General features: G+C 40.1%; 1 protein-coding gene across 2 annotated transcripts in view; it reads left to right on the top strand.

Moving 5' to 3' along the window:
- The first annotated feature begins 10,106 nt into the window (after window positions 1–10,106).
- atp10b (ATPase phospholipid transporting 10B) overlaps window positions 10,107–13,344 on the top strand; it is a 50,245-nt gene continuing 47,007 nt past the window's right edge. The window contains exon 1 of one of the 2 annotated variants that reach the window (XM_036576929.1): window positions 10,107–10,811. In XM_036576929.1, the coding sequence (XP_036432822.1) occupies window positions 10,417–10,811 (395 nt within the window). In that variant the 5' untranslated portion in view covers window positions 10,107–10,416. Of the gene's footprint in view, window positions 10,812–11,664; window positions 11,775–13,344 lie in introns of those variants that run through there. The other variant, XM_036576930.1, reaches the window with a different exon arrangement.

The following is a 13,344-nucleotide window of genomic DNA, read 5'->3' as shown; positions in this document are numbered from 1 at the left end:
TCCGTAGCCAGTCAGCCACGGGGGACATTAAGGCAGAAAGGCATGAACGTTCCGCCACACTCCCCAGTCCAAGCTGAAGAATGGCCCCGTAGGCCAGGAGGGCCAAAACATGAAAGGCAGGCAGAAATAGGGAGAAATTTCTACCTTCTATCCCCCCTTCAACAACACACACATTGACATCCTCTCTCTGTGCTGCAGTGTTGATTCAGTGGTGCCACAAAATAATACTTTCAGAAATTGTATAATATTTTGTTGCTTTTTAAATTGTATATATTTTATATACCATTTGAAAAGCAGCCACCCTTTACATTGAGTTAGGATTTCATGACCACTTCACATTAAGGTCACATTAAAGGGCCAATATGCTACTTTTTTTGTATTTTTCAACCGAGGTCCACTTTACTTTGTGTATAGGTATGTATTTTATATTATATTATATAAGGTATGTATAATTTCAGATACACTTCAAATACACTTTCATTTCAAAATGTATTTTAAACACTCAAGTACATAAATAAAACATGTTTTTGGCCATTTTTATTCATGTTCAAATGTGTTTGATATATACATTATACATTTATTTTTTTTATATGGGTCATGACCATTTTTCAGTCTCTCTTTATTCTTTTAAATTAAACAGATTATTCCTGTTACTGGGCCTTTAAGCCTGATACATATAAACAACCTCCATTCTGATTGGATGCTCTAGGGGAATGAAGAGCAGTACATTTCGAAACATTGTTTATCTACTACACCAATTTTTTTTTTATTTAAAAAAATGAGGAAAGTGGAATTCCACACTATATGGGTCCTTTAACCGATGCTAAAGGGAAGCGTTTGGCAAAAAAAACAAATTTTCATAATTTTCCGCTCACCCCAGATGTAGGTGTTCAAGATTAACAGCTATTAATAAACAAACTACAGAAATTATGAACATCCACATTCTTGCATGATGTGCGTGCACAAAAGGAGGAGCCAGAATTTGGGCTATCTAAAACAATAATAATAATACTAGTAGTAATAATAATAAATAACAATGATAATAATAATAATTTTATTCATTGACTCATAATTTGTTTTTTTTATACTGGTAGAAGCTCAAAGTGCTTTACAGACAGGCAATAAAGCTTAATATCAATAGAAGGAATTAAAACTGAGTTTGGTTTCCTTCTACTCTGTGTCTAGAAACAACAGTAAAAAGGAAAATCATATTAATTTAAAAGCATATGAAGCAATGACATTAGATAAATACAAAAAGAGCTGTAGAATTTCAAGTAAAATGCTAAATTAAGGAGGAACATTTTCAAATGTTTTTTAAAAGTGAGCACTGAGCTTGAGTGTCTAATAGAAGGTGGAATTGAGCTCCACAGTTTAGAGGCTTAATAATCAAAAGAGTCTCTCCATGTTTTCTATATTTCGCAGAAGGTCAGAATCAGCATATCTAAGATAATTTGTTGAAACAAACAGACAGACATTCTGTGAGATATGCAGGTGCTTTAAGACTATTTTGAACTTTAAAAAACTTGTAAAAGGCAGTCAGTGCAGGTCTTTCAAAATGGGGCTGATATGGGCTGCCTGCTGCGTTTATCTTCATGGTGAAGTTTTGATCATCATTGTTAGTTTACAGTGAGTCATGCTGCATCTTAAACTACATCAACAACCTCAATGAAGACCTTGCTGTAGTTTGAGAGAAGCTTGAATTTAAGGAAAAGATCTGGGTAACTACAGACCCCATACCAAACACAAGGCCCAATCCTATCCAGCCTGCAATGTTATTTAAATTTTCTATAATTATTAGACAATCTCCTGCACTACAATCCCAGCATGCACAGCAACTTAATGTGGACTCCCACCCCACCCCACATCTCCCTAACAGCAGTCTTTACGCTAGCTGCATTTCAGCTACAGTTCAATCACTGTTGTCGGAAGAAAACCTCATATCTCCAAAATGGTAACTTTACAGGAGAAGGAAAAAACATACTTTACTTTTAATGTAAGTCAATGGAACCAGACGTTTTTTCCAAGTCATTTGGGGTCATTTCTTTTAGTTAATTCATGAAATTTACACAGAATGTAAAGAGAAACAGGAATTCTCAAATTATGTCAACAACTGAAAAATTACAAAAATGGAGATACGAGGTATTCTTACGATAGCAGTGATATGTATATACACACATATATATCTATATATATATATAGATATATGTGTGTGTGTGTGTGTGTGTGTGTGTCTGTGTGTTTTGCTATTTATGTTTTGGCGTATTTTGAATAAACAATGGGTAGTTTGATTTATATCAAAGTAAAATAAAACCAGACACATTTTCTGACCTGAAGATTTGAAATCTTTTAATATGGGAGTTTGACACGTCTGCTATAGACAAGGTTTGTTAATGAGATTAGCCTCGTATCTCTTATTCTAAATAAAAGCAGCAACATTTGGACCTCAAACATGTCTTGGCTGATTAACTGCATGTGTGTCTCTGCGCTTTTCTGTGTTAATGACATCACTAGTCTCTCAGTTCAGGAGCCATTTTGTGTCTCCGACTTTAGCTGCCGAGAAAACCTTATGAGCCCAGGTGTTAAAATGTTAATTATATTTTTCTTGAGGGGCATTAGAGAATTGCTTTTAAATTGGAGGGAAAAAAAATCTCACTAATCTGAGGTGAAAATTGCTTTGGGTGTTCGACGGCTTCTATTTTTCATCCTACCACTTGAGCTGGTGCTGTAAGGAAGCTAAATTCCCTCCACCTCCCCTGTGGAACTGCCTCAGTTCTGAGGCCCCAAAAAGCTCAAAGCCCAAAGATCACAATGTCGTGTCAGGAGGGGCTGCAGAGGAACTGTCTCGGCTGGAGAATTAAAGAGGAAGTTGGCCATCTCAGAGCCGGGATGGCATGTTGACCTGTGTAGCGCGGAGCTCGCTGTGACAGGTGCTGACTGCAGCGGGGGATTAAAAAGGCCGAGGAATGTCCAGGTGAGAGATTCGGGGACTGGGATGGTGCTTCATGGGGACCAGCCGAAGACTCTGAAGACTCTCCAGCCCAGAACTTATTTGAATAAAAAGCGGAACGTGTATCACATCTTCAAAACCTGTCCTCTGTAAATGCAGCATCTCTTTTGTTTCCCCAGAAGCTGTGAGTACAGCTGTGTACAGATGCTCAGACTGACTCTCTCTGTGATCTTTACTCAGTGTTGTCATAGAAACTCACTCAAGCGTGCAGAAACAGAGTCAAACTGGACCATGTGTAGAGCGGATGACCCATCAACACACACACACGAGCACGCCTACACGCTGTGAGGAGCCAGTCATCCATTGTCATACTACACCACACAGATGTGCTAAAGTACATTGTATATGTGTGTGTACTTAGTTCTTTGTGGGGACCAAATGTCCCCATGATGGTAGGAAAACTATGATGTTGTGCGCACATTGTGCTGATCCCTATAATGAAAAAATCTCCTTTAAGGCAGATATTTTTTCTCTCCAGCAGCACTGCTGTGTCTGATCCACTCAACACACACTAACACACCACCACCACGTCAGTGTTACTGCAGTGCTGAGAATGAACCGCCACCCAAATAGTACCTGCTCTGTGAGGGTCCATGGGGGTCCTGACCACTGAAGAACAGGGTTAAAGGGGTTAACAAAGTATGCAGAGAAACAGATGGACTACAGTCTGTAACTGTAGAACCACAAAGTGCACAGTAAGTATAGTAAGTGGAGCTGATAAAATGGACAATGAGTGTAGAAAATTGACCAAGCTAAAATGCTGGATACGGTTTTGTGGTCAGATGAGCAGCAATCAGCAATTAACAGTTTTTTAAAGATCTGCTTGCAAATAATTAATTTCGAATTACTGTAAGAGCAAATTGATTTTAAAAAATGCTGTCTGGAACAATCTGCCTTGTCTGTCTATCTATCTATCTATCTATCTATCTATCTATCTATCTATGTATCTATCTATCTATCTATCTATCTATCTATCTATCTATCTATCTATCCATATGAAGCTGTTTGAGATAGCACTGTCAGTGAGTGTGAAGTGTGGTCACTGCATAATGTCATGCATTACTTATAGTTTGATATCATCCCTTTTGTTCCACAATGAGTAAAACAGTGAGTTACAAATAAAGAAAGTCCTTCTATGAGTAGGTGTGTTTAAATGATATCACACAAATCAATCGAAAAACCCCACAAAAATAGTTTTACTATGACCATGTGTGTGTGTGTGAGTGTGTGTGTGTGTGTGTGTGTGTGTGTGTGTGTGTGTGTGTGTGTGTGCTGCATTAGTGGGGGAATGTAAGATGGGCATGAATAAAGAGAAACATCAGATGCTTTTCTGCTCTTTTAATGCTTCCATGTCACTGCAGGAATAAAAGGCTCACAGACCTTTGTCCTGTGCCTCAGAAATGGAGGGAGAGATGGAGAGGAAGGGAGGAGAGCAGGGACAGTGGGAGGTAGGGGGGGGGTTAGAGTTTTGCTTTAGCAGCTGCGCCCTCCTCCTGTTGGAACGAGCAGCCCAGTTGTATCCTGGGCCGATCCGGCTGTGCTCCACTGCTGCGACCCTGCACTCAGCACTACGCTCCAAACACATGGTGCGCTGCAGGCACAGTGGAGCTTGTCCCAGCCCCGAAATGGGTTCTGTGTGTGTGGGTGAGAGCGTGTGGGTGACTACACACAAGCATGGATCAGTGGGAAAGTATAAATTTACCCTTTTAATTACAGCACGCAAAGTTTTAACCATGACTTATGAAAACAGAATGATGTCTCCAGCAGCTACAGAGTTAATTTAGTAATTAGGAATTAGGAAAATCCATGGCATGTTTTAATAGAGGCTATATATATATATATATATATATATATATATATATATATATATATATATATGTGTGTGTGTGTGTGTGTGTGTGTTTTTTCAGTTTTTGCCATACTTTGAAAATGCCTGTTGCCCTTTATATTGTGTGCAAATTTCATGATGAATGGACCAAAAAAACAGCCCAATATGACTTGGAACAAAGTCTGGTTCCATAGACTTACATTAAAAGTAAAGTAGGTTTTTTCCTTCTCCTTTAAAGTTACCATTTTGGAGATACTAGGTTTTCCTCCAACAACAGCGATATATGTACATACATAAAATCACTAGCTGCTTTATTAGGTCCTTTGTAGCTTTCTTGAATTTACTGTTGTATGCAAACGTTTGGTCACCCTCGGTCAAATGACATGTTTTGTTGATTTTCTAAGTCAGAATAAGTTACACATCCTTTACAGGGAAAACATTTTAATTCACAGTTACTGTTGATTTGCTGAACTTAATATACAACATAAAATGTGGCCTGTGCAAAACTTGTGGCACATTGTATATTTTATTGTACACTAAACTCAGCATATAAACAGAAACTTTGCAGTAGAATTTTTCCAAGAAAAACTGCAGGAAAATGTTCACGCTTGTTCTCTGTAGAGAATGTCAGTTTACTTTCACTTGGAAAATCAACACACAACTGCACACTCAGTGTCCATTTTATCAGCCTTACTTACCATATAGGTGCACTTTGTAGTTCTACAATGATGGACTGTAGTCCATCTGTTTCTCTGCATACTTTGTCATCCCCCTTTTACCCCATTCATGATGTCAGGACCCCCACAGGACCACCAGTGATCAGATACTATTTGGGTGGTGGGTCATTCTCAGCACTGCAGTGACGCTGATATGGTAGTGTGTGTAGGTGGAGCTGGTGTGAGTGTATCAAACACAGCAGAGTTTTTATACGCTTCAATGTCTCTGCTAAGCTGGGAGTGACCACCACCCAAAGATATCCAGCCAAGAGCTGCTCTGTGGTCAGAAATTGATCACGGATGAAGGACTAGAGAATGGCTAACACAAATTTTGCATCAACAGATGAGCTACAGCCTCTAGCTGAACACCAGCAAGGTAGAACTACACCCTGCACAATAAATGACCACAGCTGATCTCCTATCTCTATTATGTCTATCACCTCTATGTCTTGCTATTTGTTAAAAAAATGGTCTTTGATGGTCGATTATATAGTATATATTTTTTAAACTACATACGCTTAGTGCATCATACATTAGTATACAGTCTAGTTGGCCTTTACATTAAAAATAAATATGCCATAAAGGGTTTCATCCACAAAGTGCCAGTGTGGCTGCAGGTTTTCACTCCAAAAATAAAGAAGCACACCTGATTCTGCTTGTTTAATCAGTTGGTCTCATTCTTTAAACAACTAGTCAGGTATATGACATGTGCTCTTGGTTGCAATGAAAATCTGAAGGCACACCATCCCACTATGGTTAAGGTTGGTGACCACTACCGTAGAAAAAACCACTTTTAGTTCACCAAAAAACCTTTCAGTTGCGGTTCTATGGCATTCTATGGATTCTTCGGATTCTATGGCATCGCTTCAGAGACTCTTTTTTGGCACCTTTATTTTTAAAAGTGTGGTTTACTTTGCATATTGGAACATACATTCCTTCTAATGTATGCAGCTCTGTTAATACAGCAGCGTCCCATCCCAGCCCTGCTCTCATCTATCCCCCAAAGGCCTCTGATTTCAGGTCAGCTGCTTTAACACCTACTGTAATGAAGTCTCTGGAGAGGATTATGATTTAAGCGTGCCGCAGCCGTTAACAACAGGCCTGACATCGTTATTAATTTACCTATAAGTAAAATAAAGGCCCTGGCGATATGTCTAAAAAGTGTATTCTGAAATACCTAGAAAGCACTGCTGTGAATTCTGGGCTAATATTCATTGATTTTGTCCTAAGCTTTTAACAGGATGAAAGGCTTTACTTTGTTTAACAAGCCTGTGCAGCTGAGCTGTGGATCTGGTTTTGATAGGAAACTCTTTTCCTTCTCTAAGAGTACAATGAGGGAATTTCACACACTCAAGTCATCAAAACAGTCTCTTCTGGGGGGGCTTCTTGACAATATACACCCACCGTCCACTTTATTAGAAACACTTACCTTATACTTCCACTCATTGGTCACTCAGTCTTTATGAAGCTGAACACAGTAATTTAAATGTGTGTAGCAGATTTTAAACTCGATGACAAACTGGAGCTTATTCCAGTGGTCATTGGGCAGAAGGCAGGAAACACCCTGGACAGTTCACCAGTCCATCGCAGGGCCAGAGAAAAGTACCTACAAAATAGTAACTTTACAGGAGAGGGCAAAAACACTCTTACCTTTCAATGTAAATCAATGTAAAGAGGTTTTATTCCAAGTGATTTTAGAGCATTTCTATTGGTCCATTCATCATGATTTTTTTTATATGCAAAGGACCGCTGCTGTGTTGAAATGATTGTTTTCTTTGGAGAGCAACAGTCTCTACCTGTACACCAGCGAGGTGGAGCTAGGAGGGGAGGGGTGTCTAATAAGTTCTCTAGTGATGAAACTGCACAATTCTGGTGTTGCAGCCTTTTCTATTTTCAGTAGTTGGTCTGCAATTAGTACTTGCATTCCCGTGTCACACCCCGTTGCCAGTCAGCCTTAGCAATGCTAACCTCACACTTCATTCCTCTCCATTTAAGAAAGTCACATGACCCAATTACTTACCCCCATGTGACTCATGTGTTTATGCTGAGTGGAATGTAACTGACGAGAAAGCCACGTTCAGGCCTCAGAGCAGGTTTGACTGCATGCTCACCTCCTCCTGCACAACACCTCACTTCCTCCTCCGACCTGTAACCTGACAGCGAATGAACTTCGACTTGGGTTTGCAGCTGCAGCACATGGAGTTTGTCACTGTCGGAACAAAACCTTGTATTTCTGATATGACAAGTCATTTTGGAGCATTTCTGTTGGTCCATTCATCATGAACTTTACACACAATGTAAAGATCAGCTGGCAATTTACATTATGTGATTAAAAAAAAAGAAAGCAGTGGAAATATGAGTTTTTGCTGCAGTGGCGAGTTGGTGAAAGTGTGCACAGTGCTCAGTGGCACAGACCCTGAAATGACACACGTGTTAACAGACACTATTTTTAATACAAAATGATTCATTTATACAATTTCCCAGTTTGTTTGTTGTGCAAAGTTCTTGTTGGTGCTTCTTTAGTTTTACACTGGAACAACAAGGTTAATGTAGCTAACAAGCAATGGAAGCTCATATTCCACCAATCAGCATTATGTAATAATTATTATTAATACAATAAAATTCATTTGTTTTCATCAGGGAGAAAACTGTTTAATAAATGTTAAGGTGTAAATGGTAAAACAAGAATTATAACTATATACGGGGCAAACATAAAAAGCCCAAGTATCTGGGTCATTCTACAGAAACGACCATCTTTTTTAGCGTTTACAGATATATTACACTTGAAAAACATTATAGGATTAGAATTTATTTATATTTTAAAATAAAACTATATGTTATTTTAACAATCACACCTTCTTGAGCCTCAATTTAGCAAAACTGGTCTTCAAATCAATTATATAGAATTCCAAGCACCACAGAAGAGCTCGTCCTCATAGTCATGTGTAAAGGGCGAGTGCCATATAACTGCAATAATCTATACATGACTATGAAATATATGATTTAAATGACATAATGAAAACAAATTCCAAATAAATATTATAATATATATGATGAAAGTTGTGGTCCCCAGGTGTCGTATCACTGGTGTCACTGCGTAACAAAAAATCTCTTATTTCAAAATAAGAATCACACTGATGACGTCACTTGACCTCCTTTTACCTATTTTCTGAGGATCTATGAAGAAAAGCACATGGTGAGTCCACTGAGTCTTTCAGTTATCAGAGATTTTCTCATTTAGCTCATGATTTCATATGAAGCTTTTAGCTGAAGTCATTGGTGTGACCTACTTTACTCTTTTTCTAATTGTGAAAAAATAGAATCCAAATGGATTAAATTAAATTATTTTAGTGGATGTTCCATGATTGACAACATGTGGTTTGATGCTCTGTAGCAGCCATTTTGTAAAATTCATTTTTCATTAAAATGTCTCTGGTGTTCCTGTCTCTGGTGGTACCTTTCAAAAGTAACATTAGTGACTCCAATGGATAGATAAAAAAGACGTTTCTGTAGAATGACCCATCTGCAAACTGGTAACTTCACAGATGACAACAAAAACACACTTTACTAACGTACTGAGACCTTTTGGTCATTTTGGATCATTTCTATTGGCCCGTCCATCATGAAATTTATGACGTGAGTTCAAGGACAGCCAATGAGCTCAAATGATGCAGAAAAATAAAATCTAAAAAATGGAGATTGTGTTGGACAGCAACAATATTTAAACAACTACAATGTATACACTGTTAATAAATGGTTCTTCAATGGTTCTTTAGTAAAGGTAACAGTTCTATGTAGAACCGTAAACACTCATACAACCTTTTGAATGCATAAATGGTTTATTGCATGGGCCAGTCGCTCTTGCCTAAGATGGAAAACCAGTTGTATATGTTTCTTTGATCAACCCATTTAAAATTATTCTATATAGTGCCCAAATGGTTCCACTATTGTTGCAAGTCAAAGAACCCTTTTTTATATTCTTATATAGAACCCTTTTTGCTAAGAGTGTATGAATACAAAAAATAACTAAATAATATGTAAAATAAATACAAATTAAATAAAGTACGGTGCTTGTTTCTTAATGATCATCAACAATGTTGACATAAGACTTTTATCATAAGGGTACAGGGACCCTTAGTAACTGCTTATACCACTTATACCAAGAAATGGCCCTGTATTTCGGGCTGCTTCACATTATGCAGATTGATGCTAGTTTGTGATTATTTAAAGGCATTGTGGGCCATGCTTAGCTTTTTAATATAAATAAAGCAGAATAAAGTGAAGAGTGCTCATGGGTAGGAGTCTATCATCATCCATTGCATTCCACAGCCCTAATGTGAGCAGTTAGCATTTAGCGCTGGGCTCATGTGGTATGTACTGCTCTGACAGCATGCTTTCTCTTCTGACATCAGCCTCAGTGGATGCTATGCAGTCAGGGGAGTTTGACAGGTGTGCTCCGAGCTGGTTTCTTTCTCCTCGTTCTGTCTCTTTCAGTCTCTTTCCTTTACTCACCCTGTCTGTCAGTCCCACGCACACGTGGAGGGGTGGGGTGGGTTTGGGGCCGGCCTGTCTGCAAGAAGAGCTGAAGGAGTGCTATACCACCCCTGAAACTGGATGGGAGCAGAAGATGACAGAAGCTGGAATGAAGCGGAGACACATACTGACGCAGAGTTAGGAGTTGGACAGCAGCAGCATCGCCTCTCACACGGGAGATCAAAGATTTGATTCCCATCCAGGCAGGAACGCCACTGCTAAATCCTTGGGCAAGACTCCTAACACTACATCCAACTACCAACTCAAACCAACTGTGGATAGAAGGACCTGCTAGATGCGTAGATGTAGATGTGAGAGACAGCTGACACATCATGACCTGGACGAGCTGGTGCTGCTGGACCAAATGGAGGGATTCGGGCGAATCCGAGAGAAAGCTGGTGTCCAACTTGCCTTACGAAGGCCTGAAGCCCCAAAACCAGCCCAATCGGCGCTATGCGGGGAACGCCATCAAGACCACCAAATACTCCTTCTGGTCCTTCATCCCCATGAACCTGTTTGAACAGTTCCACCGCTGGGCTAACCTGTACTTTGTGGGCATCGCTGCCCTCAACTTTGTTCCAGCGGTCAATGCCTTCCAGCCTCAAGTGGCCCTCATCCCCATATGCGTCATCCTGTCTCTTACTGCCATCAAGGACGCCTGGGAGGACTTCCGCCGCTACCAGAGTGACCGGCAGCTCAACAGCACGCTCTGCCTCATATACAGCAGGTAAACAAACAAACTCTCCTCTCGTGGGCTCCTGTCCACAGCTACACTCGTAAAAATAAAGGTTCTTAAATGGCTCTTGGCTTGAATGTGTGGTTCCAGGAAAAACCTTTGGTATAGAGCCTTTAGATTCCATAGAGGGGTCTTTAAGCTTTGCATGTCCCACATTGCATGTTTTGTACAGAACCATCCATTGAAAGCTTCTCCAAGGAACCTAAAGTGGTTCTTTTTTCACTATCACTGCAAAGAGCCCTTAATTTTAACAGCATTTAACCCTCTGGTGGCATTCCAGTCAAATTTGGTCCATTTGTTCTTTTCTTTCATCAAAATATGGTTTCTTTCTGTTTGTAAACCTCCAGTTGTTTTGTTTTTAGCTCAGATTCGATTCCTTCGCTCTTTCGTCTATTATAAATTAATTCTATTTGTATTCCTCCAGTTGTTTTCTGGTCAAAACTGACCCTTTTTCTCCATCATAAATATGGATCCGTTCTGTTTATAACCCTACCATTGTATTATATTTCATTTAGAGGGTTTTATTTATCCAATTTCTGCCATGAGGCTAAAACATTAAATAAATGTTTTTTTATAGTGGCGCAGTGGGTAGTGCTGTTGCCTCACAGCGAAAATGGCCTGGGTTCGATTCCCAGCTGGGCGACCAGGGTCGTTTCTGTGTGGAGTTTGCCTGTTCTCCCCGTGTCTGCGTGGGTTTCCTTCGGGTACTCTGGTTTCCTCCCACGGTCCAAAAACATGCAGTCAGGCCAATTGGATGTGCTAAATTGCCCCTAGGTGTGAGTGAGTGTGTGGATGTATATGTCTGTTTGTCTGCCCTGCGATGGACTGGCGACCTGTCCAGGGTGTATCCTGCCTTCCGCCCGATGACAGCTGGGATAGGCTCCAGCACCCCACCGCGACCCAGAAGGATAAGCGGTTTAGATGATGGATGGATAGTTTCAAAGAATCCTTCAGGTGATTCATTCAGATTTTGTACATCTGTGGTGTTCCTGGTCAGACTTGACCAGCCATTGAAATTGAATGCAAAATAGAAAATAGAAATAGAAAATGCTAAAGCAACTTCTAAGACTGAACTTAGTGGTGTGAAAAAACATCCCTGCAGATTTCTCCTAAAAAGAATGAATACTAGAATACTGGACATTCAGGAAATGTTGACATGACATTACATGTAGTTGTTGAGGCCTTTGTGTTAATTTCTTGTTTAATATATGTTTAGATAGATAGATAGATAGATAAACACAGCAGACGTAATTTCAAATTTCAAATTTCAAATTTTTAGAAACACTATTTGTTTGTCATGTGGTATATTTGCATATTTGCCACTGGGTCTTTCTGGCAGTCCAAATAACACATATATTGTGCTTATTTAAAAACAAGTGGCATAATCTCAGGTAAATGAGGCCTATGGAGTATATGTTCCAAGTATGGAACTTATTTTGAGAACTGCTTGATAACAGGTATTACACTGAATTTAAGGTGTAACTGAACAGCTAGTAATGACCCAGGAACTTATAATTGCCTCATTAAGAGTCACAAAAACAACAAAACACCAAATGTGGAAAGCTGTCTGTGAGACAGCTGATTATCCCTTTGTGGCAGCGCTTGGTTTTATGTAAGACAGATTCATCAGTATGAACTGTTGCACTCTGTGTGCTTTCGGGAGGGATTTAAATTGCTGTGCCTTCTCTCTGAAGGTGCATGACGCTGACAAATTTACGCCAGCTTTTAAAAACCTAGATGTGTAGCGCGTTCTTGTGTTTGTGACTCTCTCTCTCTCTCTCTCTCTCTCTCTCTCTCTCTCTCTCTCTCCCTCTCTCCTCCTTCTCTCGGCCTGTGCGTGTGCCTGCGTGCGTGGCAGTGCACGTTTGTGTGCATGTGTATGTGTGTGTGTGTGTGTGTGTGTGTGAGCGTTTCACTTCGTCTGTGTGTTTCAGAACCCCATGGGAATTTTTGACCTAGAAATAAAATTTGTGTGGGAGATTTTTTCTCCCTTTTGAAGAGCAGCACAACAATGTCTTGCATCCAACGCATTGTGTGCATTTCGGTAAAAACCCTCATCACAGCGTTGCATCAGAGGGAAGACAGAGAGAACGTCATTTAGATCTACTTTAGAGCCACCGAACAGAATAGCTGGTGAAAAAAAGCAGTAATTCCCCACACAGCAGAGACAGAGAGGGAGAGAAAATGAGGAGGAGTGAGCGAAGGAGAGAGAGAGAGAGCGAGGGAAAGAGAGAGGGAAGATTATCGCAGGTGTATTCCAAGATATTATTCTTATTTTCAAAAGTCACACCGAATCCATCACTTATTGCCATGGTTACTTGGTGCCTCTCATGTATTTTGAGCCTGTGCTCCATTTGGAGCCTCCCAGAGTGTTTCCATACACAGGAACCCAGGTGGGCTGCAGCTCAGCCACACACACACACCGGCCTGGGTCAGCACACTCTGACGTCCTGTTCTGACATGGCTGTGTCGTCCCAAGGGCATTTTCAAAAAGCTCCCTTATTTGTCAGGAGCGATGCTGTTT

The sequence above is a fragment of the Colossoma macropomum genome, unplaced genomic scaffold, assembly GCF_904425465.1.
Source record: "Colossoma macropomum unplaced genomic scaffold, Colossoma_macropomum, whole genome shotgun sequence".
Lineage (NCBI taxonomy): Eukaryota > Metazoa > Chordata > Actinopteri > Characiformes > Serrasalmidae > Colossoma > Colossoma macropomum.
The sequence above is the reverse complement of the archived record's forward strand: the minus strand, read 5'-3'. Positions and strand labels throughout refer to the sequence as shown.